Source organism: Wyeomyia smithii, chromosome 1, assembly GCF_029784165.1.
Source record: "Wyeomyia smithii strain HCP4-BCI-WySm-NY-G18 chromosome 1, ASM2978416v1, whole genome shotgun sequence".
In the NCBI taxonomy this organism is placed as follows: Eukaryota; Metazoa; Arthropoda; class Insecta; order Diptera; family Culicidae; genus Wyeomyia; species Wyeomyia smithii.
In genome coordinates, this window is record NC_073694.1 from 144,245,263 (window position 1) to 144,273,166 (window position 27,904).

Here is a 27,904-nt window from a genome sequence, read left to right on the forward strand (position 1 = left end):
TTGCTTGTGCATTGGATGGTTTTGATTTCAGCTCTGATTTGTTGAAAACCGGATTCAAGACAAGGGACTACAATTATTCAGTAGTAAAATTGTTATTAGCATAAAATTAAAGTTTCACGCATTTGGGTGGATGCGTCGCTAATTTCCCAATTGATTGCTGCAAGAATGAAAGGAACCCGATGAAAACTGACTGTACTATCTCGATGTTCTCGGTATTTCAATTTGCACTTCTATTCCAGAATGTTCTCTTAAGACGTTTTTCTACGTCAAAGAAATCACCTCTCACTAATACATAATGCATCGATGTTAAGTAAACATGTAAATATATTAGACCACTAGCTGACCCGGCAAACTTCGTCTCGCCTATTTTAGTGTTTTATAATTTTGGACATTTCAAATTATTCATTCCTTGCGATTTGTTTATATCATTTGAAATGATTGGTTTTATCGGAATGACAACATCCTCGACTTTTGGCTTTTGTACATCACCTCTATTCCGGAAATATATTGAATGCATTTCAGTTATTTTCGTTGTTTTTTAGAAACTGAAAGTGGTCATCTTCGAATTCAAAATGGTATCCAGGGCAATGTTGCATATTCAATTTTGGGGTGTGAATTCCACTCAATTGTCCACGTGTCAATATTTCACTCCACAAGTACAATCTTGAAATATGATGTACAACAAACTTTCAGTCCTTAAGTTATGCTACAAGTTTGTCTAAGAAAGCAGTGCTCTAACCCTAATGCCTAAAGTGTGAGAGCCCATATTCAGCGGGGTATTCAGCCAATATTTGCAGTGAATATTATAATATTCACCGCAAATATTGGCTGAATATTGCACTGAACATGGGCTCTTAAATATCAAGTATAAGAGTTAGAGCATTGTATTTTTCGACAAACTTGTAGTACTACTCAGGGACTACAAGTTTGTCATATATCGTATATCAAAATTGCACTTGTAGAGCGAGCTATCCTCACGCGAAGAAAAAGCACCCTAAAATTGAATAAGCAACCTTGGTCCAGGGTCATGAACCAACCTTCTGCTTGCCGGGAGGTGATCAAAATAAAAACTTCATTTCTATGTTTGAAAGAGTTGTCGATAGCCAGTTTGAGTGAACTCTTGCTGGGTCGGGCTCTATGTAAGAAATCATACATTTATTTTCTGTCGTTTCCTATTTCTAGGTACATCGAGTATCATACTTCCTATGAGACAGCTGGGCTGATGTCAATAATATTTGTTTGGGTTTTTTTCGGTAAATAAACAGTAGGTCTGGTAGCCGGTACGGTTTTCGCTGAGTAAGACAAAGTGGTGCGGGTAGAGAGAGAGACACAAAGGTGTGCTTCTTTGGGTGCAATTATAACTTGCTGCCTTTACTATGGTTTACTATGGGTTTTTCTGCTGTTGGCTGTCTATTATGTTGTTACTGGTTTTTCATATACTACAGTCAACGCTGGTTTCTATACATTATTTTGATTACGGAAATATCCATATGTAGTAGTATTCGGTTATTTTCGGCTGTTTCCCAAAAATTGCCATTTTACAATTCAAACTGGTGTCTGAGGTCAATTTTTAGCTCCTTGCATCATTCTGGATCCGGTGATACACATATTGGGTGGTACTTGGTCACTTCAGGCTATTTTTCAAAAACCGTAAGTCGCCATCTTGGATTTTAAAATGTCATTTGGAGACAATTACTGACCCCTGAGGGTCATTCTGGTTAAAGAAACACTCATATAGGGTGGTATTTTGTCTTTTTAGCCTGTTTTCCAGCCACCGAAAGACGCCATCTTACAATTCAAAATGTTGTCTGAGGTCGATAGGTCGATTTGTGATTTCAGTGCATCATAACAATTCCGGAAATTCCCATATTGGGTGGCATTTGGTCATCCACGCTGTTTTTCGGAAACCGGAAGTCGCCATCTTTGATTTCAAAATGGCATTTGGAGACAATTTCTGGCCTCCGTAGTAGGGTAAGAGATCAGTTTTAGGTAGGTTATGCAGTCTCCTGTGCGTTGTGACGATACAGTCGAAATGTGTTGTAATATTTAATACAGTCATAGGTATATCAGTATGTTGATTATTTTTTTGCTCTGACAGCCCTTTAGAATATAAAACTAATTTCACTAATTTCCAAAATAATCGATTGAAGGTCCTAATCGAGAGATCAAGAGAACACCCATAAAATGATAACAATTTTGGTGTTTTTTTTCCGATTAATACTAATTCAAAGATTTTCTGTAACGATAGCGTGAGACTGCTAGTTAATCAGAGTTTTGATTCCAGCCATTAAAATTGCCGATATTGGACAAAATTCAGTGATTCTAGTTCTACTGAGCTATCTGTTATAACACTGTCCTCCGTGCGTCTTAGTTTGTGTAATATGCCGGCATAAGCTGTGTTGAGGTTGTCTACGTAGACCCTTCTGTTTACTGTGTTGGGGGTACAATAAATATGGTACATCTCTGAGAATGGGAGATTTTTGGAGTGTGTGGCTCTGTCTACTATGCGTTTCTTGTCAAAATTAAATCTGTGTTGAGTGTTAATGCAATGTTCAATCAGTGCCGTCTTTTCGCTCAGTTCTCTCAACTGGTGAATGTGTGTGTCTGCGCCAGTGTTGGGTTCCAATATTTTGGTCAGCTTGTTTACATTGGATTTGTGTCCTGATAGTCTAGTTTTCAATTTGTTGGTTGTCATTCCAATGTAATCGTTTTCACAGTAGTCCAGATTGTTACTGATACTGACTAAGGAAAACTATGACCACTTGTGTAGCGAACAAACCACTTGACCTAGCTCGACCAAAATTATTGTAAGTATGTATTCAAATAATGTTTAATGTTAATAATCTCTCAAATAAAATCCCCAAAATCAGTTTCCCTTGAAAGAAGACCCAAAGCAAGCGTCCAAACCAAACGTCGGTACGAATTAGAATTATTATATTAATGGACGTTATCGTAAATGTTTTTCATATTTTATCCACCATTTTTGTCATCCTACTTACGCCATATTCAAACTCTACTTGTCTGTCATCGAAGCAAACGTTAAATCAGAGCGCGTTGACTTTGACAAATCACCTGAAGTATTAGAACTGACGCTCGGTACATGTGACGTTAGTGAAATGCCCTACCCTCATTCCAAGCTGGAAAACGTAGGCGTATGCAAATCCCGTTCAGTTTCCAGTTTTACCAATTTATCATATGATTGATATTCTAGAATAGAAATTTAACCCATCATTCCATTAATGTTTATAATACATTACAATTCATTTGAAATCTTCAAGATTGGTCTATGCATCACATTTAGTTGGGGATACATTGTTCCAGTTGTTTGATTTAGAATGGAATAGGTTATGTGAATGAGGCAGCTTTGTTTTTATCTCAGCCAAAACGAGTTTTCATGCTTTCATTAAAATTTTGATAGGGTAATCGCTCAATTATTCATCTCTAGTTATTCAAAAACTTGTATAGTATTAGAGAGCACTGCAGAAAAGTTGAGACTCTTTTTCGATGGAGTTTACAGCTGAACATGTTCGTGTCTCTTGCAAAGTTAAGGGAAATTAACGTTCGTGTCTTTGAAAAACTATTACCTTTGAAACCTATAGCCATCACAAAATAACATCGTCTCTAAAGTAAACAAAAATTATTACATTCTTGTTAGGTCATCGAAAATTTGGACATAAACTAAACAAGGATTAATATTTCCATGGATCCACGTAAATGAACGTAGGTGAACCCAGGGAATCATTATTCCCCTATTGTTCGATGCAGGCACCTGTATGTGCATTAAATCACTTCGACTAAATGTGGTTGTAGAATGCAGCCAATTTTCCGGACTAACATTTTTCTTCTCTAGTCACAGGTCCATTCATATCGTTCGCTGTTTTTCCGTGCTACATTGTCGGTTCGGTTTTTACCCATTCCAGATGCACCGGTGTGCGCAACGGACCGTGAAGAGTTGCTCGGTGCACTCAAGCACGAAACGGTGCAGCTCAAGTGTGAGGTGGATGCATCTCCCCCGGCGGAATCCTTTCATTGGACTTTCAACTCATCCGGCGAGCAAACAGAGCTACCGGCGAGGCTGCATTCGAGCGAGGTAGGTTTTTCCCTCCCCTAACCCCCCTCCCCCCCCGTATTCCCTTCACCAATCTACGATGCTACCTAACTGCACAAGAGACACACGAGTGGAATGACAGTTAATTATCTCGGCGACAGGCTCTTCACATACTGAACTATTAGAAAATACCGAATAAATTGTCTTCTTTCTAATTAAAAAAGAAGCTTCCGCTCTGCCGTTGTCGGTTGCAATTGAAAATCAAATTACTAAAAAATCAACACCCCCATTCAAGTTTTTAATTGAAGTGTACAGAAAAAAATATCCGGCCACTCTTTATGTTCTTGGGAACACCCAAACAGCGGACCAAAATGAATGAATATAAAATTAAGCTGCAGCATGCTGGGCGGCACAAAAAAAGCGATGCCAAAGCAACGAGAAAACATTTCCTTTTCTTATACCATCGTGGGTAAAATCTTTGGACAATTTTCACACTCTTTTGAAGTTTGCGTCTTTCTTTGTACTTAAACTCATTTTTTTGTTAGCTTGCCATTTTTTTTTGTATTTTTACTCTTTTGTTCGCCCTTATTATTATCCTTCCGGGACATTTTTCCTTTTTACAGCATTTTTTTTGCACCATAGCATGGAGCGATTTTTCCTTCGTTCGTTTTTTCCATGCCAGCTAAACTCAAACAATAGCAGCATTAGCGCGTGTAAGTTCATTATTGCGCTCGGTGCACTGCCGGGTCATGTTTATAATAGCCTTTCTAGCATCATATTCAATTGACAATGCTTGTTACTAGTACTCTTCGCATGAGTGAACTGCTCCGTATTTAACGAGACAAACTTGGCTGAAGATCCATTCAAAGGTTAAATGAAAGTGTACATAATAACGCACTTCTTCTAGTTTTACTAAGTTTATAATATTTTTGATACAATTTCAAATGTCTCGAACGCAATCTCTAGTGTATAATACCTACAACCCTGTCATGTCAGCCAGTGCGAGCAACAAAACTCGTTGTTCGGTTCAAATCTGCTTAATAAAATGACTGAGATTAATGCCCAATTTTATTTTCCTGCTCTTCCTCTCGTCGCACGGCACCGATCATCATCCACGTGGGGAAACTGAACCAACAGTCTGGCTTATCGCGACTCAATTACACACCCACCTCGGATTTGGACTACGGCACGATATCCTGCTGGGGGCGAAACGCCATCGGGGTGCAGAAAGCGCCGTGCATATTTCAGGTCGTAGCAGCAGGTAAGTGTCGAAAAACAAAACGCTTTCTAGAGTGTCGAAAGTGCACTCGAAAAAAAAAGAAGAAAAACTCGCTGCTTCTAATCTAGCGAAAGCACTTTAGGCTGGCCCTGGGTCAAGTGGCCCCTGTTGGCGACGTCCCAGACCCGCTGAAAAGAAGGAAATTGCAAATTGCAAAAAAAAAGCCTGAAACATGGTTCAGAGAGATAAATCAAAATTTAATAAGATCGCTTTTTAATCTACACTTGGGTGCACCCTTCAATGGCAGCACTGCGACTGACTGATGGTTGACCCCAAATGCGCGGTTTGCCTTTCCCGTACAAGCACACCAAACTGGTCGGCAGTTGTGGTACTTGTGGCTCTTGGAAGTCGCTTGCCCTTTCGTTCCGACATCAAAGATCCGCTGTGAGCAGCGAGTGTTTGCACAGCAGGTCACCACTAACGTTTTTGCTGTTTGAATAATCCTCTGTACACTACATGCAAACACCTCTACACAATCAGCTTTGCGCTGCTCTAAATTTCGTTTACTCTTCCTTATCTCCAGGACGACCGTTTGCACTGCAGAACTGTACGATATCAAACCAATCGTCTGACTCGCTACACATCGAATGTATCGAAGGATTCGACGGTGGTCTTCCTCAGCTGTTTCTTCTAGAGCTGGTCGAAGTGCCCACTTCGAGACTGGTCAGAAATTTAAGTTTACAGGTAAGTACGATGGTTGTTGGTGTTTGGGTCGGTGTAACTATGCACATGCAGTAGGAACATTGGAAATAGCGGGCGCTTTGTGCTGTGCCGTTGTGTATAAACCTAGGGTGTCTCAATATTGTCAAATAACGTATGAGACAGTTAGTAATTTAGTGCTATAACTGCAACCTCTTTAATACTTAAGTCGGTTCTATCGCGGTTTTCGGAATTCACACGGTTCAGAGTTTAAAGCAAACATTTAAAATCGAATTCCCGAATATTCACTTATTGTTTTTGAGCAAAATCGCGCCAAATTACCTATGGATTTTAGTTGTAATTTCAAATCATAAAACTGTCGGTAGCTAATTTTCCACAGACATCCGTTTTTTGAGATATTTCAAAATTAGATTTGGAAAATTTCAGTTTTATAAAGAAAATACACTTATTTGTGAGTTATTTGTAGTTCTCCAGCAACAACCATAATTTCATTTGAACATACAATTAGCATAACACAATTCATTCTTTGACCTCAAAGAGATTGAATGAATAATTCAGAAGTTATCTCCCCATGAATTATTCAAAAAGTAATTTTTCATAAGAAACGAATTTTTCTCAACCTAATATTTTTTTTTCAATCAACGTTCATTTGACACGGCACAATACAAGTTAATGTTTTACGGAGTCAATTATATCTAGAATTTTACTTCATAAAGTATCTTAAAAACTAAAGACAAATTTTTTATCCTCGCTGCCGACTACGAGTTGAAATTAAATCTAAGATTAAAACTAAAATTAAACGCGTTTTAAAACTGGTGATTTGTTGTTGGGGCGTCATGATGTTCTTCAAACAGCCGAAAAACAATGAGCAGCTTATTTGTTATGTTCTGCTAAACCAAGACACGAACTGGAAAATGGAATTTCTCGGGCCTCTAGTTGCTGGTATCGTGCGGGGTCTAGTTGCTGGTTCTGGATCGGGGGTCCAAACGTGTACTTGCGGTTAAGTTGGATGTAGACGGAAAGGAGTGGGGCTAGACTGGTGCATGGATGGATTTCAGGAAAATGTATATGGAGGAAAAGTAGGGAAGGTCAAGGCTCGCCAAGACATCACGAACAGAAACAGCCGGCTGTCTACCCTCGGCCTGCAGGGAAGCTATTAATTTAGACCTGGCGCCACGGTGTTCAGGGCAAGACCAAACCACATGCTCTATGTCGTGATAACCTTCACCACAGGCACAGATACCACCTTCCCCGAGCCCAATACGATGGAGATGCGCGTCAAATCCATAGTGATTGGACATGAGCCGAGACATCATACAAATGAAGTCTCGACCTACAACCAATCCCTTGAACCACGGGTTCGTCGATACCTTGGGGATAATGGAATGTAACCACCTTCCCAGTTCCCCCTTGGTCCAAGAATTTTGCCAACTGATGATCGTATTCTGACGTACAATTGCGAAAAATTCATTAAAGGCAATTGGTCTTTCATAAATTTCACCGTTTGCTGCGCCCACCTTAGCCAAAGAGTCCGCTTTCTCATTGCCCGGTATCGAGCAGTGAGAAGGGACCCACGCTAAAGTAATTTGAAACGATTTTTCGGATAAAGCACTCAGATGTTTCCGTATTTTCCCCAGGAAATACGGAGGGTGCTTAACATCTTTCATCTGAGACTGTCCGTAAAGATGAAATGATGGTCCGTGGGCATTTTTTCGATAATTCCTAGGGTGTACTGAATTGCAGCCAATTCTGCGACGTAAACAGAAGCGGGATTAACGAGCTTATGGGAGACGGTTATATTGTTATTGAAGATACCGAAGCCAGTGGACCCATCGAGAAGTGATCCGTCAGTGTAGTACATATTGTCGCAGTTGATGTTTCGATATTTATTGGAAAAAATCTTGGGAATCTGCTGCACGCGTAAATGATCCGGGATTCCACGAGCTTATTCTATCATGGATGTATCGATAAACACAGTAGAATCAGAAGTATTTGATAAGTCGACACGATTTCGAATGTTCGAAAAAGGGTTAATATTTTGGGACATGTGATTGAAATACAATGTCATAAAACGGGTTTGAGAATTAAGTTCGATTAACCTTTCAAAATTTTCAATCACAGGACGGTTCAAGACCTCACATTTGATAAGAATACGAGAAGACAGACTCCAGAAGCGGTTTTTCAAAGGTAGAACACCAGCTAAGATCAACTTAATATTGAAATATATCAAAAACGGATGCATGTAAAAAGTTAGTCACCAAGAGTTTTATGATTTGAAATTACTCTTCTTAAAATCATACTCTATCGTTGGAATTTAATTATTCTTGAAAATGTTGGAATTGAAAAAATCATTTAAATTTAACTTCAAATTAAAAATCTATCTCAAACCTCTCCGTACATAACTTTTTATTAAAAAGATTCGGAATAATCGACAAAAAATTGATTTGTGTGCAAAACTGAATTCTGTTTTGATTTAATGAATAATTTAGTGTATATTTTTAATTTTGTCAACTGATTTTGAAAATAACTCGAAAACCGACGCATTTAGAATGTTAACTACTTAGAGCTTTATGTTTTAAAATGACCAATATTTTGAAAGACGGTGAAATCAGAAAAAAAACAAAACAAAAAAAAACTGGTCTAAACATGTAAAAATGCAGCTCTGTCTGTCTGTCTGATCCATATAGACTTGGAAACTACTGAACCGATTGGCGTGAAAATTTGTAAATTGGGTTTTTGGGGGCTGAAAACGGCGACTAAGATAGTTTGAGACCCTTCCCTGTTCTGGAAGAGAGGAGTCCCATAAAGAAGAAACACAAATTTTTGCACATCTCGAGAACTAATTAAGTAAATGGAACCAATTTTGGCATGTAAAAGTGTTTAAAGCCAAAAAATATTTCCGTTGTGGTTCGACACCCTCCCTCTTTTGGAACTCGAGAACCAATCAAGCAAATAAAACCAAATTCGGCATGAATAGTTTTTTGGGAGTAAGAAAAATTTTCATGGTGGTTCGACACCCCTCCATTTTCTCACAGGAAGAGTTCCTATACAAATCGAACATAAATTTATATGATGGTTTGGCACTCCTCCGAACTCTGGGAAAGGGGTAAGTCTCCCAGACAATTTAAACAGATATTTCAACCAGTTTTTTCCGGAATACAGCCTTAAATGATCGAAATAATGCACAGGAGAAAATCGATCCCAGACGCCATTTTTTAATTTAAGATGGACACTTCCGGTTTCTGGAAAACATACGGACATGACCGAATACCACCCAATACGAGTGTTTCCGAAATCAGAATGACGCTCAGTGGCCAGGCGACTTCAGATTTCTGAAAAACATCAACGTCATGCATTTGCAGATTATACACAAATCGCAAGGAATCAATCAATTTGGAATGTTGTATATTATTTTAATAAAGAATAATGTGGGTGGGACAAAGTTTGCCGGGTCAGCTAGTCTTCCATGAAAAAATTGATTTTTTATTTCTCCATTTAAGACTTTTTATCAGAAGTTGCGTAGTAACTAAAAAAATTGAAAAAATCAAGTCTTTTTTTTAATTGAAATTTGGTGTTTATTTTCAATTGTTTTTTAAGTTTTTAACGGTTAACAGTTTTTTTATGAGGCATTGATTCCCTACAACCCATTCTCAGAAAGTTTTTCTATATTGTAAGGTCTTTTTTACACGAGGGCTGCGTTCCAAATTTTCGGTATTTACACCAATAATTATATTATTTTTTTTTTTGAAAACGGATATATGATTACCTGTGGCCTAGAACGGAAAACGTAATTGAAATGAGGTCGATATTTTGTACCGTTTTTGAGTAATTAAGGAAAGCCACCCGTGTAAAAAAAACGTGTAAAAAAGTACCTTACTGTACAACAAACGGTTTCTGAGCTACAATGCTTTGAATGCTTCAAACTGAAAGCCTATACCAACCACATTCACCCATTTAGAAATTAACTCATCGGTCTTAAAAACTTCTCCATCTGTGAAAATATATATATATATATATATATATATATATATATATATATATATATATATATATATATATATATATATATATATATATATATATATATATATATAAATATATATATATATATATATATATATATATATATATATATATATATATATATATATATATATATATATATATATATATATACATATATATATATATATATATATATATATATATATATATATATATATATATATATATATATATATATATATATATATACTATTGCTAAGCGATGTGCAAATTTTCATTTAAATCGAAAAAAGTCGATTAAAATTTTGTGAATTTCCATCTCATTTGGCGCGATTTTGATCTTTTGACCTTTCGTTGTGCAGGTGAAGGACAGTTAATTTGGTGTTTCTCTTATTTTGTTGATTGTTGTTTCTATATTATAAGTATTTTCCTAAATAACGTTCATAACTTTTTTTTTCTTCACTTTACCATCACCAAATTTTGACAGGCAATAGAACATCATCTTTAATGTGTAAAAAATAGATTTTTAAAAAGGTAGTTTTTGAGATATTTAATGTTTAGCGACAAATTGAAAAGTTTGGCACAAAAAAAATTCCACAGTGTGTATATATTTTCTAGAACCGTATTTTAATTACCTACAAACCATTTTGGATAAGCCCCTTTTGAAACAGCAGTCACGAGTCAACATAGACAGTGATATCCTCTGTTCATGTTGACTCGTGACTTATTGTCGAAAAGGAACAACTTTGAAAAGTTTCAGTGAAATCGGAAATGGTCAACCAGGATCGAGTTGCGAAGGAGCATGGAATGACTTTCATGATAAGTCACGAATTATTATTATTGAAAATACGGCTTTTTCCACGGTGTCGACTGCATATGGGGCTCAGGTTTAGATTCTCTCATCCAATTTCGAAAAAGAAATAACCGACTGCTGTGATTTCGGAGACCTAATCTATATCCGTCCGATACAGGCGAGTATAAGGTGCCGCGAGTCGGAAAAGCTGCCCCACAAGATCTATTTCATCGGGGAGAGCTATAGCCGGAAGGATATCCCCTGGGTTGTGTTCTTCGGTTTAAAGCAAAGGCATTGAACACACTGCAAATTTGTAGGGACTCAGTGGGGTTTTCAGCCGTGATCGAAATCACTATAGTATGCCCCAATAAACTTCGGGTTTTAGTGTGAAGCCACGAGTAAGTAAACGAGATTGCTTTTCGTGAGCTTTTCACGCTAGAGTTCCACCGTATATTCGAGCTGCGCAGTAGAGATCGACGGCATGGTCACCGACTTAGGTCTGACTGTCGAAGATCTGCTGAAGAGTGGAACCGGCCGTTTTAAGGATTTCAGCCTTCATCCGGTAAAAATACTGGATTGCAAGCAATCGCATTCAGTCTCAATAAAAACAGCGCTGATTTCTATGGGGTCATCGCTAACGTTTCGAACCGGTTGGTTGGGATCTTCATCTGGGCCTATTTTAAAATTTATTCCATTACATAAAAACATAGAAAATCGGACATAAACTAAATTTGGCTAACAACAAAACAGAAAAAAAAAACTTACTCGACACTAATCACCTTGTACAGTTACAGAAAATATCCTACGTGTGGAAGTCAGGTTCGGAAGGGGGGGAATTGCACTGCGTCTGAAACATCTATTGTAGCTCTACTCTCACTTTTTTATATCTACTCTAACACTTTATTTAATTGTTTCATTGTGATAACGAGCGGCTACTATTTGGGTTCATCTGTTTTTCGCAAAAGATGTCGCAAATCTCCTAGTCTCGATCAGAGATCGGAGAGAGATGAGAAACGCGTCGTCAAAACAGAGTAGAACCGAACACACAACTTCAAATAACACCCACCCCCCAACAAAAACAAACACAACCCCCTCATGGTACACCATCACAATCACAGTAGATCTAGAATAGATGTTTCAGACGCAGTGCATTCCACCCCCCCTCCCCTTTCGAACCTGACTTCCACACGAAGGATATTTTCTGTAACTGTACAAGCGGATTAGTGTCGAGTAAGTTTTTTTTCTGTTTTGTTGTTAGCCAAATGTAACTTATGTCCGATTTTCTATGTTTTTATGTATTTATTTATACAACGATTGAAACGGTTAACGCTTAATCAGTCCGTGTATACTAGTAAAAACGATTTGTTTTTTTATTCCGACAGTTTCGGTGACTTAATTTCACCTACTCCTTGAAAAAGGTGAAAAAAAGTCACCGAAACTGTCGGAATAAGAAAAAAAAAATCGTTTTTGCTAGTATACACGGACTAATTAAGCCGATAAACCCGTTGAATATGTTTTTATGTAATGGAATAAATTTAAAAATATGCCCTGATGAAGTTCCCAACCAACCGGATCGAAACGTATTTATTGAGACTGCGTATAAAATCGCATTCAGTTTCGCTGGACAAGGGTGTAAAAACTTACACCCAATCAGATTCTTTTCACGTGACTTCTACCGAGAGCTATATGCTCGTGGACAAAGTGTGTCTAGCCATGTGCTTGTTTGTGCCGCGGATAATGAACTGCCACAAGTGCAAAAAAATTGTGTCATACGGCAACTCCGACTCCGCATGAGATGTCCGTATGCCCCACGTAAAGCCAGCGCCAAGATAACAACGAGCGGTCTCGTAACTCAAAGCGCACCTTTGAAGAAATGCTCAAAGAGGCCCTTGCCGCCAAACTGGTATTCCCAAACCTTTTCGAGTTTATGTAATCCAATGACGGTTCAGTCGGAGAACCTTCTTGCTTCCCGGAAAGTCTAGAAGGAGAAATAGCATCTTTTCTTATAGACTTTCTGAGAAAGTACAAAGGAGATCCCCATCTGAAATGATAGATAATATAAAAACTAAAAGTGCTGTCGAAAAGCCGAAGTAAACTCAGTACTTCCAGGAACATCAAATTGCTCATCCGTTCCTTCTCTTTTGCCCAAGTTTTAGCCAGAACCAGAACTGCTGTAGTGTTCAGAGATTGTAGGCTGGGTTTTTGAGTATTTTAACATAGCTGACCACCTCAAAAGTCGTGAAAGTTAACGCGTTTTGGAAGCAGTTGACTGCTAAATGGCCCTTTCTTGTAGCGATCGTATCCTTCGAAGGATAATTCATTCACTGAAGTGCAGAATTCTATCTCTGTTTTACAGTAGAATTGTGGAGGTATCATCTTAAAAATAAATTCACTCAAAGTTTTGATTGATAAATATAAATGCATTTTCCCTCTGCAAAACATGGCTCACTTCAATTAGTTATGGATCTTAACTTACATAATTTTAATATTATTCGCCTTGAGATACCTCTTACGGAAGAATACTTCAAATTTATTCTTATGTTCGGCATCGTTACGGTAGGATTAGACATGGAAGGTAATCCTGGATGGATGGATTAATCAAATCGCGCACAACCGATTAGCATTCCGTATAACCTCACACGAAATATCGATTGGAAGTTATAAAGAAAAGATTTCTCTAGCTGTTGAGTCGATTCAAGACCTTCCAAGACTTGAAAAATACAACTTCCTCGCAGGCTTGATTCGACGCCACGTTGCAAGCCCAAACAAAATGATATCCCGGCGGGAAGATGTCCAGACGGCCTTCCACTTCATGGTGGGATAAAGAGTGTTGCAATACATGGAAAAATCCTACAGTTTGTATACGTTTTTTTACAGTGGACATATTTTTCCTAATACCGCACCTGTATTGCCGATAACTTTTCCGAACTATTTCAATCAAACACACCGTTTTTCTGATAAAGAATATTTTATTCATCAGTCATATTTTTGGATAGGATCTATTGAAACAGCATTCGTGAGCCAACATGAACAACTGGTATCATAAAAGGATCTCTTTACCATTAAAAAAGTGAAAAGGTTCAGTGAAATCGGAAATAACTGATAAGCATCGATACGCAAAGTAGCGTAGATTGCCTTTTTCTTTGTATAGTAGGGAACATATTTTAAGCAGTTTTAGGAGTCGTCTGTGTATTGAGACGAAATACTTGAAATGTGTTGGGTGAAATTTAGACATAAGTGTATCGATTTGTTCTCTATCTTTTTCCCTGTCAGTATTTGTTTTCAGATTGTAAAATGATAATGATTGTAAAATGATAATGATCGAAATTCAGGTGTTTGAGGGCCGTTTCCTTCGACTGATTAAAATAGGCGCCACGGCTTAAGCCTTTCCTTACCCTAATTGGTTACTTTCGATCTTATGAAGGCTGTATGTTAAGGCAAATTCTATGTTTAAAGCAATCATAGCAATCATAGCAATCAAAGCAATAAATCAAACTCATAATGTTGTGGAATTAAAGTTCAAAAATTAATTTCAAATAATCAATTATAGTTTTAAATTTCAACGCACCCTCAGTCAGTGAAAATAGAAGTAATTTTTTAATTTGTTTCACTGCCAATAATGTGCGCAATGCAATTCAATCTTAAACTTTTCCTGAGTCAAATATCAAATTGAAACAAAATTCTAATTACAGTGTTGTTCCAATATTATCACGGTCAAAAAAACATATTCCCGTGATTCTAACGAAACTGTGGACTTGGTGAAATGATAAAAATCAGTATGTTTTACTAGATTTCAATGGTGTTCAACAAAAAATGCTAACCTTCATTATTTCCTCGAATCGACAGCCTTAACCCGTAAAGACCCGGGACGGAACTTTTTTTTAGAAAATGGTCGTTCTCAGCGATGCTGCGGCCGATTTGAGTAAACTCGGAATATTATTCAAGGGGAATAGTTGCTCAAAGTTTTAGTAAGGGTGCCACCCCTCTGAACCCCTCCCAGTTTATGTGAGACCCAAATATGTCTGTGCCTTTTTTTATTTTTTCCTACTGATTGAACAAACGCATGGATTTATCATACGTATCAAATGTCCTTTGCATCAAATCATGTCGAGTAGATGAAATACGATTAACAAAAGTAAATTTTGAAGTTACCAAATTATTTCAGTGCAAAATCACATAACTACGTATTTTCATAGAAAGTCAAAAAAGATGTTCTACTGAGGGAGATTGTAGCTGTGTCCTTCAAGTTTTCTACTCTACATTTTTAGAATTAGGTCTTCTAAGTCCAAATATGTTAAAAGATTCATTCAAGCATATACAGATTTTGAGAAAAACAAGTTTGAATTCACTAAAGTACGAATTTTCATGGAAATTCGATTTTCTCAGTCTCTCACAGTAGGTTTCTATTTTGTTTTTCCATTTTTAAACTTTGCATTTTTAGAAAAAGGTCTCCTGAATTCAAATATGGCGAAAGATTTATTCTAGCATGAACAGATTTTGAGAAAAACAAGTTTGAATTCACTAAAGTACGAATTTTCATGGAAATTCGATTTTCTCAGTCTCTCACAGTAGGTTTCTATTTTGTTTTTCCATTTTTCAACTTTACATTTTTAGAAAAAGGTCTCCTGAATTCAAATATGGCGAAAGATTTATTCTAGCATGAACAGATTTTGAGTGAAACATGGTTAAAACTATCAAAGTATGTACGTCTTAGACAAGTAATTATATCTGTATCTAACTAGATACCAGCAACTCGGTATCAAAGTTTTGGTTCATAGCATAGAGCAGAATTCGTATATTTATAAACCATACGGAATCTCGGGTTGGTTTAGAAATATACGAACTGAAAAAAAAATTAAAGCCTTTCAAGTTTTAAAACAAAAAAAAGAGTCACGTGGCTTGTGATTAGTCTTTAGAGTAAATAAAGCGGACGATAGGGTTTTTGTTTGTTTTCTTGGACAATTTATACGGAGACTACGGTCGGAACTACGAATAACTAACCAAACCAACGAAGATAAAAAAATCGATGTGAGCACTGGCACCGCAAAACGTTTGTGTTAGTGTGTACCTTAGTGTACCTTAGTCAGTACCTTAGTACCTTAGTGAGTTCAAACTCGTTTTTCTCAAAATCAGTTCATGCTAGAATAAATCTTTCGCCATATTTGGATTCAGGAGACCTTTTATAAAAATGCAAAGTTAAAAAATGGAAAAATAAAACAAAAATATACTGTGAGAGACTGAGAAAATCAAATTTCCATGAAAATTCGTACTTTAGTGAATTCAAACTTGTTTTTCTCAAAATCTGTTCATGCTAGAATAAATCTTTCGCCATATTTGAATTCAGGAGACCTTTTTCTAAAAATGTAAAGTTGAAAAATGGAAAAACAAAATAGAAACCTACTGTGAGAGACTGAGAAAATCGAATTTCCATGAAAATTCGTACTTTAGTGAATTCAAACTTGTTTTTCTCAAAATATGTTCATGCTAGAATAAATCTTTCGCCATATTTGAATTCAGGAGACCTTTTTCTAAAAATGCAAAGTTTAAAAATGGAAAAACAAAATAGACACCTACTGTGAGAGACTGAGAAAATCGAATTTCCATGAAAATTCGTACTTTAGTGAATTCAAACTTGTTTTTCTCAAAATCTGTATATGCTAGAATGAATCTTTTAACATATTTGGACTTAGAAGACCTAATTCTAAAAATGTAGAGTAGAAAACTTGAAGGACACAGCTACAATCTCCCTCAGTAGAACATCTTTTTTGACTTTCTATGAAAATACGTAGTTATGTGATTTTGCACTGAAATAATTTGGTAACTTCAAAATTTACTTTTGTTAATCGTATTTCATCTACTCGACATAATTTGATGCAAAGGACATTTGATACGTATGATAAATCCATGCGTTTGTTCAATCAGTAGGAAAAAATAAAAAAAGGCACAGACATATTTGGGTCTCACATAAACTGGGAGGGGTTCAGAGGGGTGGCACCCTTACTAAAACTTAGAGCAACTATTCCCCTTGAATAATATTCCGAGTTTACTCAAATCGGCCGCAGCATCGCTGAGAACGACCATTTTCTAAAAAAAAGTTCCGTCCCGGGTCTTTACGGGTTAATAGATTCACCGGAAAGTGTTTTTTGACCATGTTAAAATCGAAACGGCATTGTCCTTGGTTATAGATTTGATTGAATTCTAGGTTATGGCGGTGGATTGAAATTACAATCCCTCGCCGAATTAAATGGCTTGATCTTTCCTATCTTGTGAGTAGTTCAAACGGAACTTGAAATTTTAACTATCGTCGCAACAATTATTCCAATGCACAGTGGAACACAAAATTCACTTTGAAGGTCATTTGTGAAGCCATGTATGTTGTTTTGCTCAGAACGCAGGAGCTTTCGTTAGCTTCTGAGGTCATCGAACTGAGTCAATTGTTATAAATCACTTGCTGTTGGGATTCGTTCTGCGTTTTTCGACAAAAGTAAACGTTGAAATTGGTCACCGCTAGCAAATTTTGTGCACAATCTGTTCTCTGGAAGCTCCCTTTCCGAGGAAAATTATAGTCTTCCCGATAGGGAAAGCAAAACATATGCTTCAAGACTAGCGTAAAACTTTTAATGCGATATCTTCACGCTTCTTATGTTTCATGCTTATCCTGGAAAAGTCGACACGTTGCTAGCACATAGCTAACGTTTGCGGTTCAGCACTTTTTCCCAGATCCGGTTCAGCCTTAATGTACGTATACCAATCAGCGTTGCATTTAGTGGTATTGAAGCAGGACTATAGCAGCACTACACTCTGCCAACTTCAATTCGGGTTGAGCATTCGCCTCAATTAGTAACCACTCATCGTCTGAGAAAAAGTGCTCGACAGGAAAATAAGAGAAGTAGAACTACTCGTACCGGTTTTTTTTTCTCCTGATTGTGAGACTTATTTTTGCACTCCTTTTACCAACCGCCGGCAAACCGCAATAAACTCAGTTCTGCCATTATTAACGCTGTTGCTTTCGATAGCACTGTGGCACCAGCGCCAACGGGTGGATTGAAAACATTTTATCATAACTTTAAAATTTATTAATTATTTTTTATTTTAATGCATAATAACGGGAATGTGCATTGTTTTGATTTTTCCCATATTCTAGTTAAATTTTGTATCTACTGTATTTATTTTGTCCCATTTCAAAGGAGCTACGGCCGCACAGTTCAACGTTGTAAACTGCGATAGTCGTAACAAGTTTGCTCGTTGTTTTCAATTGTTCCGTTCTGCACTACCCGTTCTGTTCCGGGAAAGTGTTATTATCATCGTGCTCATCTACCGCCCCTAGACCGCACCGCTGGCGATCCAATCTAACATTTCATGCCCAGACGGGTTTCAATCCTGGTTACAACCTTTTCACGGTTGACTGAAACCGCCATACTAAACATTTTTATCATTCTTTCTCTTTTCTGTTTTTCTCTACTTTCCAGCATCCTCCGGTGCAATTTTTCTTAGATAATCTGGAGCCCGGCACCTCGTACCGGATCATTCTGTTTGCAGCGAATGCGAAAGGTCGCTCCGAGCCGGTGATAGTGGATGATATCACCTTCAAGGGTGTAGCCAAGTACACTGGTGAGTAGATTGGTGCCACTACACAAATCGTGTTGAAATTTTACACTCTGGCTGCTCAGCACTTCTGGGCAGGTTCCGGTACACCTGCGGCGCTGTCCTGCTTTAACAGCTAGTACTCGTAAAGTACGAAGACTGCTTCTCTAGCTTCCCTGACAGGAAGGGGAAATTGTTGCTGATGATATCTGCTGTGACAGGACCTGTATATCATTCGCTAGTTGCCGACGGATTACACCCGTTGATGGATGAGAGGTTTTCCTCGTCTTGTTGAAATGGACTCTTGGGAGCAATGATTTAGCTAGATTTCCATTCATGAGCATACTTGGTAGGTTGACCTGACCTTTGGATGAGACTGATTGGTGCCGGATAACAATAAAGAACGCTATCCGTTTTCAATCACTTTTGTACTCGTACACAGGTCAGTGATCGTAAGGCGGTGCAGTTCTACTTTTTATTGGAGAGAGAGAGCGTACCTGAGATTTATTGACATTCAATACATATTTCAATTTTTTCTTTGATAAGTATAAATATGATATAATCAAATACATAACACATACGTAATACAGTGCTTTTTCGATTTTATCACGGACAAAAAAAATTTTACCGTGAATTTGTCGAAACCGTGAATTAAGTGAAATGATAAAAATTTAATTTTTTGTGTTGGATTCAATTGAAATTTATGATATTTTGAGTAAAATGATGCACTTTCATGGTTGGAGGGGATATAGGTTTAAGATAAAAATAAATTAACAAGAAAAGGTTAGTTTATGACATTTTTCTCCGTTGCATTTTTGTGGACTTTCTCCCGGTTATTATACATGAAATATCAATATAACTGTACTGCCCATTCTTTAGCATAGCTAGCAGAGTCTAATGCTTGTTTATGTAAAATTGTGGAACCGCTAGATTTTATAATTTTTAAGTCCACGCTCTATGAGGACCAAACTGTAGGACTATTGGAGTTGTTAACAGATCTTTTTTCTCAACTGCTCTAATAATAGGTAATTTTTGCTTCAAAGTCAATGGAATACGTATTTCACGGTTCATTTTTCTCAAAATTATGACACAAATTATTTGTAACAGATATGACAATTAGTGTCCTCAGAAAATTGATCAAACAAATTGAGTTCATTAAACTATATACATGCAAGGACACAAGACACAAGTGAAAATGATGTTTCGAATGCATTTTCTACAACTGGAAGTACTTGATTCTTGATTTAAATTTTTTTTTTAAAAAAGCGTGATAAAAACGAAAAAAACCGTGAGAAAATCGAGCGTGAATTTGACGAGTAGTGATAAAAACGACTGTTGATAAAAGCGGAAAAGCACTGTACTGGCGATACACGTTGCCCCACAGCACCCCGTGCTCCGTCCTGTCCAACTGCTCGACAAATAACAAACCAAACGATAGATTTTTCGGTTTTATCGAGCCTCAAAGAAAATCTCATAAGGAAATGTCAAGAAGTTCTTTACAAAATCGATGTAGCATTTTCAATTGGGAACGAGACAAATGCAGGGCTGCGCAGGTACACCGCCTTCATAAACTACTCAAACAGTACTTTTTTTTCGGAGGATGATACCATTCGAGTAGTTTATTTTGTACCAATAAAGGAAGATTTTTTCCTGAGTGTTACGCATGTCTTATGTGTGTGATATAATTTTAGGAATCCAAACAAAAATACACGTATTTCTCACTACATAATCAGTTAGTTACAGTAGTCACAATTTAGAGAAAAAATCAATTAATAGATCCAATGCTTCCCCACGGTGTTCCAAATACCGTTATTATGAAAAAAAATACGCTAAGTTACACTCTTTAAAAATTTTAGGGAAGACTTTTTATGCTAAAAAATAACTTGAATTACTCTTCAAAACAAACGTATAACATTGTAGGAATTATTTTGAATGCAATATATGCCCATCGACGACCTTTTAGGAGATTTGAACTGTTTGGGGACCATTGGAGAATTGTTCAGGTCTAAAAACCCTGGGTAAAATGGCAAATTTTCAGCGTAAACCAAAAAAGAACATCAATTCACACTAAAATTAAAAAACTATGGAAAACTTGTATTATAAAAATGGCATCGAACATGATTCAATCATACAAAAGGTATACCATGTGGGGTCTCGAAAAAAAAACTTCTAGAATAATTATTCCTCATATACTAAGTTTATGTTTATTAGGGTGGCAACAGAAGGGTCATGTCAAATTTTAAAAACCAACCACGTGTATTTTGTTTATTGGCCCAAAAAATTACCTGTGTTAATTTCCAGATCAATCGGATATTGTTTAGGGATGCTTAAAAGTGCTCAAAGCTGTTAGTTTTAGACCCTACAAAATCTACTAATGATAGATAGGGGAAAGGGGGGCAGTTTCGGACAGAGTTTAAAAAAAAACAAATGGTGCAAATTTCATCCAAAAAAATATGAGTAAGTTGGCAGCCCTTCCACAAACAGCTACCATATAGTTTGATAGCTCTTGGTTGTTTATTACTTACGAAAACAACACAGTGCCATTTTTCATACATGTTTTCAAACGTTTGAACTTGAAGTTGTAAGGATTTTTCTAATTTCTTTGTGAGAGATTTAGAAATTTAAGTACAGCACCTTGGTTCGTCACTAATATGTAATGGAAAGACGTGATAACAACGGGGAAACAAATATATTATTTATTAGATAAAATTAAGATTTGTCTTCGGATGGTGGTGGGGCACATTCTGACATTGTTAATGGGACACATTCGGACACTTACCAAATTTGTATTTGATTGCTGTTTATCAACATGAATCGATTTAGACTGATTCTCAGTCCTAAAGCTGGTTCGGAACAACAGAAGGAAAACCGATAGAGCAAGCATCAACGAAGATGAGCTGGGAAGAGTTTCTAATGGAACAATGTCTTTGAGACACGCCGAGACCAGGTAATAAATTTTAAGTGTGTAATTTCCCTTTGGGATCATTCAACACCATATCATGGATTTTACTCGACGTTTTCTAGTGCAGTGACCTCTTTTGGGCGCCCAGATCGTTTAGCATCAACTGTGCTCGTACGGTCTCAGCGAAACTCAGCGAAAATCGTTCAAATCGACAGTGCAGAGTCCGGGTATTACCAGTGGTGGGCACCATTCCGCTAATTCGCTAATTAGCGACGCTAAAATTCAGTTAGCGATTTAGCGATTTCGCTAATTTTTGAGCTGGTTAGCGAAACTGTCAGCGTCGCTAAAATTTTGGCCTTCGAAACGCTAATCGCTAATTCGCTAAATTTTGTAGAGAAGCGACAATAGAAATATTTAGAAAAACTGTGAATTGCTGATGGCGTACGTAAATTGCTTCGAAAGATGAACATACTGGAATGGAGTTTCAGTTATCGTACAAACCACAGGAGCATTTTGAAGAACAAGCACAAGGTCTAGATTGAATTTTCGGCACACCAAGAACTTTGGTAAATTGCAATGCGCTTGAAATTATGACAACTTTGGTTCTACTTTTTCGATTCAGATAATTATTGAATTTTTATGAAAACTTTTTTTAAGAGTATCTATTTTCAATGCAAGCTAAATAACTTTTTTTTTCCTCATCTATAATTTATTTGACACGGCACAAATACAATTTAATGTTTAACGGCGCCAATTATATCTGGTAGCTTACTTTCTAAAGTATCTTAATAACTAAAAGCAAATTTTTTATCCTCGCTGCCGACTACGAGCTGAAACTAAATCTAACTTAAAGCTAGAATGTTTTGCATTAAAAGCACTGATTTGTTGTTTAATGGTTTTCCATCGCCATAGGTAAGCAGCATATTGAATATGTTCCGCTGCTGGGCCAAGATATTACGGACTGGCATATTGGGTTGTCTCCCTCGTGCCCTGAGAGTATCGTGCGGGTCTAGTTGCTGTTTCCGGATCCGGGGTCTTAACGTGTTCTTGTCGTTTGGTTGGATGTAGGCGGAAGGGAATAGGATTAAACAGGGGCGTGGATGGATTTCAGGAAAACGTATATAAGGGACATGTAGGATAGGTCACGGCTCGCCAAGACATCACGAACAGGAACAGCCGGCTGCCTACTTTCGGCCTGCAGGGAAGCTACTAATTTAGACCTGGCGTCACGGTGTACAGGGCATGACCAAACCACATGCTCTATGTCGTGATAACCCTCACCACAGGCACAGATACCACTTTCCCCGAGCCCAACACGACGGAGATGCGCGTCAAATCTATAGTTATTGGACATAAGCCGGGACATCACGCAAATGAAATCCCGACCTACATCCAACCCCTTGAACCACGGGTTCGTCGATACTTTGGGGATTATGGAATGTAACCACCTTCCCAATTCCCCTCTGGTCCAAGCATTTTGCCAACTGATGATCGTATTCTGACGTACAAGTGCGAAAAATTCATTAAAAGCAATTGGTCTTTCATAAATATCACCGTTTGTTGCGCCCACCTTAGCCAAAGAGTCCGCTTTCTCATTGCCCGGTATCGAGCAGTGAGAAGGGACCCACGCTAAGGTAATCTGAAACGATTTTTCGGATAAAGCACTCAGATGTTCCCGTATTTTCCCCAGGAAATACGGAGAGTGCTTAACATCTTTCATCGATCGGAGAGCCTCAATGGAACTGAGACTGTCCGTAAAAATGAAATAATGGTCCGTGGGCATTTTTTCGATAATCCCTAGGGTGTACTTAATTGCAGCCAATTCTGCGACGTAAACAGAAGCAGGATTATCGAGCTTATGGGAGACGGTTAAATTGTTATTGAAAATACCGAAGCCAGTGAACCCATCAAGAAGTGATCCGTCAGTGTAGAACATATTGTTGCAGTTGATGTTTCGATATTTATTGGAAAAATTTTGGGGATCTGCTGCACGCGTAAATGATCCGGGATTCCACGAGTTTCTTCTATCATGGATGTATCGAAAAACACAGTAGAATCAGAAGTATTTGATAAGTCGACACGATTTGGAATATTCGAAGAAGGGTTAATATTTTGGGACATGTGATGGAAATAGAATGTCATAAAACGGGTTTGAGAATTAAGTTCGATTAACCTTTCAAAATTTTCAATCACGGGACGGTTCAAGACCTCACATTTGATAAGAATACGAGAAGACAGGCTCCAGAAGCGGTTTTTCGATGGTAGTACTCCAGCTAAGACCTCCAAACTCATCGTATGGGTCGACTGCATGCAACCTAAGGCGATACGCAAACAACGATATTGTATTCGCTCCAGTTTGATCAGATGTGTGTTTGCTGCGGAGCGGAAGCAGAAACACCCGTACTCAATGACAGACAATATCGTTGTTTGGTAAAGCCTTATAAGGTCTCCTGGGTGGGCTCCCCACCATTGTCCGGTTATTGTACGAAGAAAATTCACTCTTTGTTGACATTTTTTCATCAGATACCTCACGTGACAACCCCAGGTGCCTTTAGAGTCGAACCAGATACCAAGATATTTGTGTACCAAAACCTGAGAAATCGTTTTACCCATTAATTGTGTTTGAAGCTGAGCAGGTTCATGCTTCCTAGAAAAAACTACTATCTCAGTCTTCTTCGGAGAGAATTCGATACCCAGCTGTAAAGCCCAAGCAGACAAATTGTCCAAGGTATCTTGCAATGGTCCTTGCAAATCGGCAGCTTTGGCTCCTGTAACAGAGATTTCGCTGTCGTCTGCTAAATAACTTTTGTTATTCTTGTTTAAACAAAATCAAATAAGAATACCGTATCGTAAACCTCTTACTGTAAATAGCTTTAAAAAGTAATTGTTTTCGTTTGTTTAACCAAAACAGATCAAAAGTGGTCCAAATCTTACAAAACACGAGCAAAAAATATAGCGATAAGACTATTTACATATTGAAAAGCGATTAGCGAAAGTTCCGCTAATGTGGGTTTAGCGTTTAGCGTTTAGCGATTATCGAGCTAAATTTTCCGGTTAGCGACTTAGCGATTAGCGTCGCTAAATTTTCGGTTAGCGGTGCCCACCACTGGGTATTACCTATCCAGCTTGGTTTAAGTCTCGGATATCATTATCTTGCGTAGATAGTAGTGTTTGATCAAAACTCGAAACTCAGATTTTTCCATATTAAAAAAAAACTTGCAGGTTAGTTGCTTTTAGTACCGTAACTATAGTGAACTATTATTTTCTTTATTACACTGCTCCATCATTTTAAAAAATCCTCTCTTTTATTCTCTATGATATAAATAGCTTTTTCTATTGACTCTTCGGGGATAAACTGCATCTCCTCTGCGTTATACATGTTTTGTGGTTGGAAGCAGTTGATTCCACTTCCGTTTGAATTTACATAACGATTGTGACATTCAAAATTGCACTCGCTGCCAATTTTTTAGAGCAAAGGAGAAATCGAACGCCGTAGAAGCAAAGTTCATGAGCGATGTCGTTGTTGTTTGACCGTCATATGGGTCATTCCATAGAAAGTGTACATGCCACTTGGACACGACCACCACAGATTTTGCTCAAAGTTGGGAGAATTATTCATCTACTGTCACTTTGGGAAAATCCCAAATTTGGTGTCGATTGGAATACCCCCCGCTCTGTGGAACCCCTCTCTTTATTGCAAAGTCACGCATTTTTTGTCAAAAATCTCTTTTTTCTTTATCTTAAAATTCATAGAAGTAAGATGTACGAAAAATACTGATAGATGATATTTAAAGAAAAGAAATCAAGGAATCCAGAAAAAATATAAGTTTTGACCGGAAGTGTTGCCAGAAAAATTATTTTTGTATTTGAAAACTAAATTTACATTTTTCAGCAAATTCAGCCATTTTTATTTTAAATTTGATCATTTCATCGTGTTTCTTGAAAAATTTGACATAAGAAATAACTATCATTCCGAGGTAATATGAGCCAACCTCGAGATATAGCATTTTTACGAAAAAAGCTGTAAACTTCGTAATTATTTTATTTTATAAATTATAGACGTAAGACACCCGAAAAATAGTGATAGGTGAATTTTGAAGACAGCAAACCAAGGAATCCAGAAAAATTATTATTTTTGAACGGAAGTGTTGCCAGATGGATTATTTTTGTATTTTAAAATTAAATTTGAATTTTTCGGCAAATGCAGCTAATTTTATTTTAAATTTGATCGTTTCATCGTATTTTTTAGAAAATTTTACGTAAGAAACACTCATCACTCCATGGTAATGTGAGCCAATCTCGAGATATAGCATTTTTACGAAAAATTAATTACGAAATTCAGAACTATTTTTGTAAAAATGCTAGATCTCGAGATTGGCTCATGTCGGGATGATAGTTGTATCTTATGTGAAATTTTCCAAGGAACACGATGAAATTATCAAATTGAAAACAAAAATGGCTACATTTGCCGAAAAATGTAAATTTAGTTTTCAAATACAAAAATAAATTATCTGGCAACACTTCCGGTCAAAACTTATATTTTTTCTGGATTCCTTGGTTTATTTTCTTCAAAAATCATCTATCAGTATTTTTCGGACATCTTACGTCTATGAATTGTAAGAAAAAGAAAAAAGAGATTTTGAACAAAAAATGCGTGACTTTGCAATAAACAGGGGGTCCCACAGAGCGGGGTGTATTCCAATCAGGGTTGATATTTGTTGACACTCTTGAGTGAAAGTGAAAAAAAGGATTATGCAACGTAATTTTTTTACAATCCTTTCAGAGTTCTCCTCTCCCGCTTTTTGCATGGAAGTGAACTGTCAAAACACCTCATTATATTTCATGCGATTGAAGCAAGACAACAAAATCAGTTTATCAGTTAACGAATATTGTCAAGGCATCGGTCTGTGACAGTGAAAAAGTGTTTCGGTGAGGTTTATTTTGGTTGAGTGGACTGTTTGTTTTTCTTTTTCGCTTTGAAGTGGAGATCATTTGGTTGGATTTGTCGTCAAATTTTATTCCGTAACCGTGAACGATGCGCTAGTGTATCTGAAAGAGTGCTGCGATCATTGGAAGTCTAAATTGAAAATGATTGGCTGTAATTTTCGAAGAATTTTGCTGGGGAAAATGACTTTTTTTTCCTCATCTATAGTTTATTTGACACGGCACAAATACAATTCAATGTTTAACGGCGCCAATTATATCTGGTAGCTTACTTTCTAAAGTATCTTAATAACTAAGAGCAAATTTTTTATCCTCGCTGCCGACTACGAGCTGAAACTAAATCTAACTTAAGCTAGAATGTTTTGCATTAAAAGCACTGATTTGTTGTTTGATGGTTTTCCATCGCCATAGGTAAGCAGCATATTGAATATGTTCCGCTGCTGGGCCAAGATATTACGGACTGGCATATTGGGTTGTCTCCCTCGGGGCCTGAGAGTATCGTGCGGGTCTAGTTGCTGTTTCCGGATCCTTGTCGTTGGTTGGATGTAGGCGGAAGGGGATAGGACTAAACTGGGGCGTGGATGGATTTCAGGAAAACGTATATAAGGGACATGTAGGATAGGTCACGGCTTGCCAAGACATCACGAACAGGAACAGCCGGCTGCCTACCTTCGGCCTGCAGGGAAGCTATTAATCTAGACCTGGCGTCACGGTATACAGGGCATGACCAAACAACGTGCTCTATGTCGTGATAACCTTCACCACAGGCACAGATACCACTCTCCCCGAGCCCAACACGACGGAGATGCGCGTCAAATCTATAGTGATTGGACATAAGCCGGGACATCACGCAAATGAAATCCCGACCTACATTCAACCCCTTGAACCACGGGTTCGTCGATACCTTGGGGATTATGGAATGTAACCACCTTCCCAGTTCCCCCTTGGTCCAAGAATTTTTCCAACTGATGATCGTATTCTGACGTACAAATGCGAAAAATTCATTAAAGGCAATTGGTCTTTCATAAATATCACCGTTTGTTGCGCCCACCTTAGCCAAAAAGTCCGCTTTCTCATTGCCCGGTATCGAGCAGTGAGAAGGGACCCACGCTAAGGTAATCTGAGTAGATTTGTCGGATAAAGCACTCAGATGTTCCCGTATTTTCCCCAGGAAATACGGAGAGTGCTTAACATCTTTCATCGATCGGAGAGCCTCAATGGAACTGAGACTGTCCGTAAAGATGAAATAATGGTCCGTGGGCATTTTTTCGATAATCCCTAGGGTGTACTGAATTGCAGCTAATTCTGCGACGTAAACAGAAGCAGGATTATCGAGCTTATGGGAGACGGTTAAATTGTTATTGAAGATACCGAAGCCAGTGGACCCATCAAGAAGTGATCCGTCAGTGTAGTACATATTGTCGCAGTTGATGTTTCGATATTTATTGGAAAAAATTTTGGGGATCTGCTGGGAAATGACTTTTATCAGCACTGATTCCAATCGACACCAAATTTGGGATTTTTCCAAAGTGATAGTAGTTGAATAATTCTCCCAACTTTGAGCAAAATCTGTGATGGTCGTGTCCAAGTTTGTGCTTTTTCGTGGTCACTTCGTATGGCATGACCCATATAGTAGAATCAGTTTGGATTCCTCTTTTCCTGCGAACATTGTTTTACCCTTTACACCAG

At 37.6% G+C, this 27,904-nt stretch overlaps 1 protein-coding gene across 1 annotated transcript in view; it reads left to right on the forward strand.

Annotated features, from left to right (window-relative positions):
* LOC129718566 (hemicentin-1) overlaps positions 1-27,904 on the forward strand; it is a 396,754-nt gene that overhangs the window by 326,560 nt on the left and 42,290 nt on the right. Inside the window, exons 11-14 of the mRNA XM_055669452.1 lie at positions 3,921-4,090; positions 5,186-5,309; positions 5,851-6,011; positions 18,255-18,396. Of these exons, the coding sequence (XP_055525427.1) occupies positions 3,921-4,090; positions 5,186-5,309; positions 5,851-6,011; positions 18,255-18,396 (597 nt within the window). The remainder of the gene's footprint in view (positions 1-3,920; positions 4,091-5,185; positions 5,310-5,850; positions 6,012-18,254; positions 18,397-27,904) is intronic.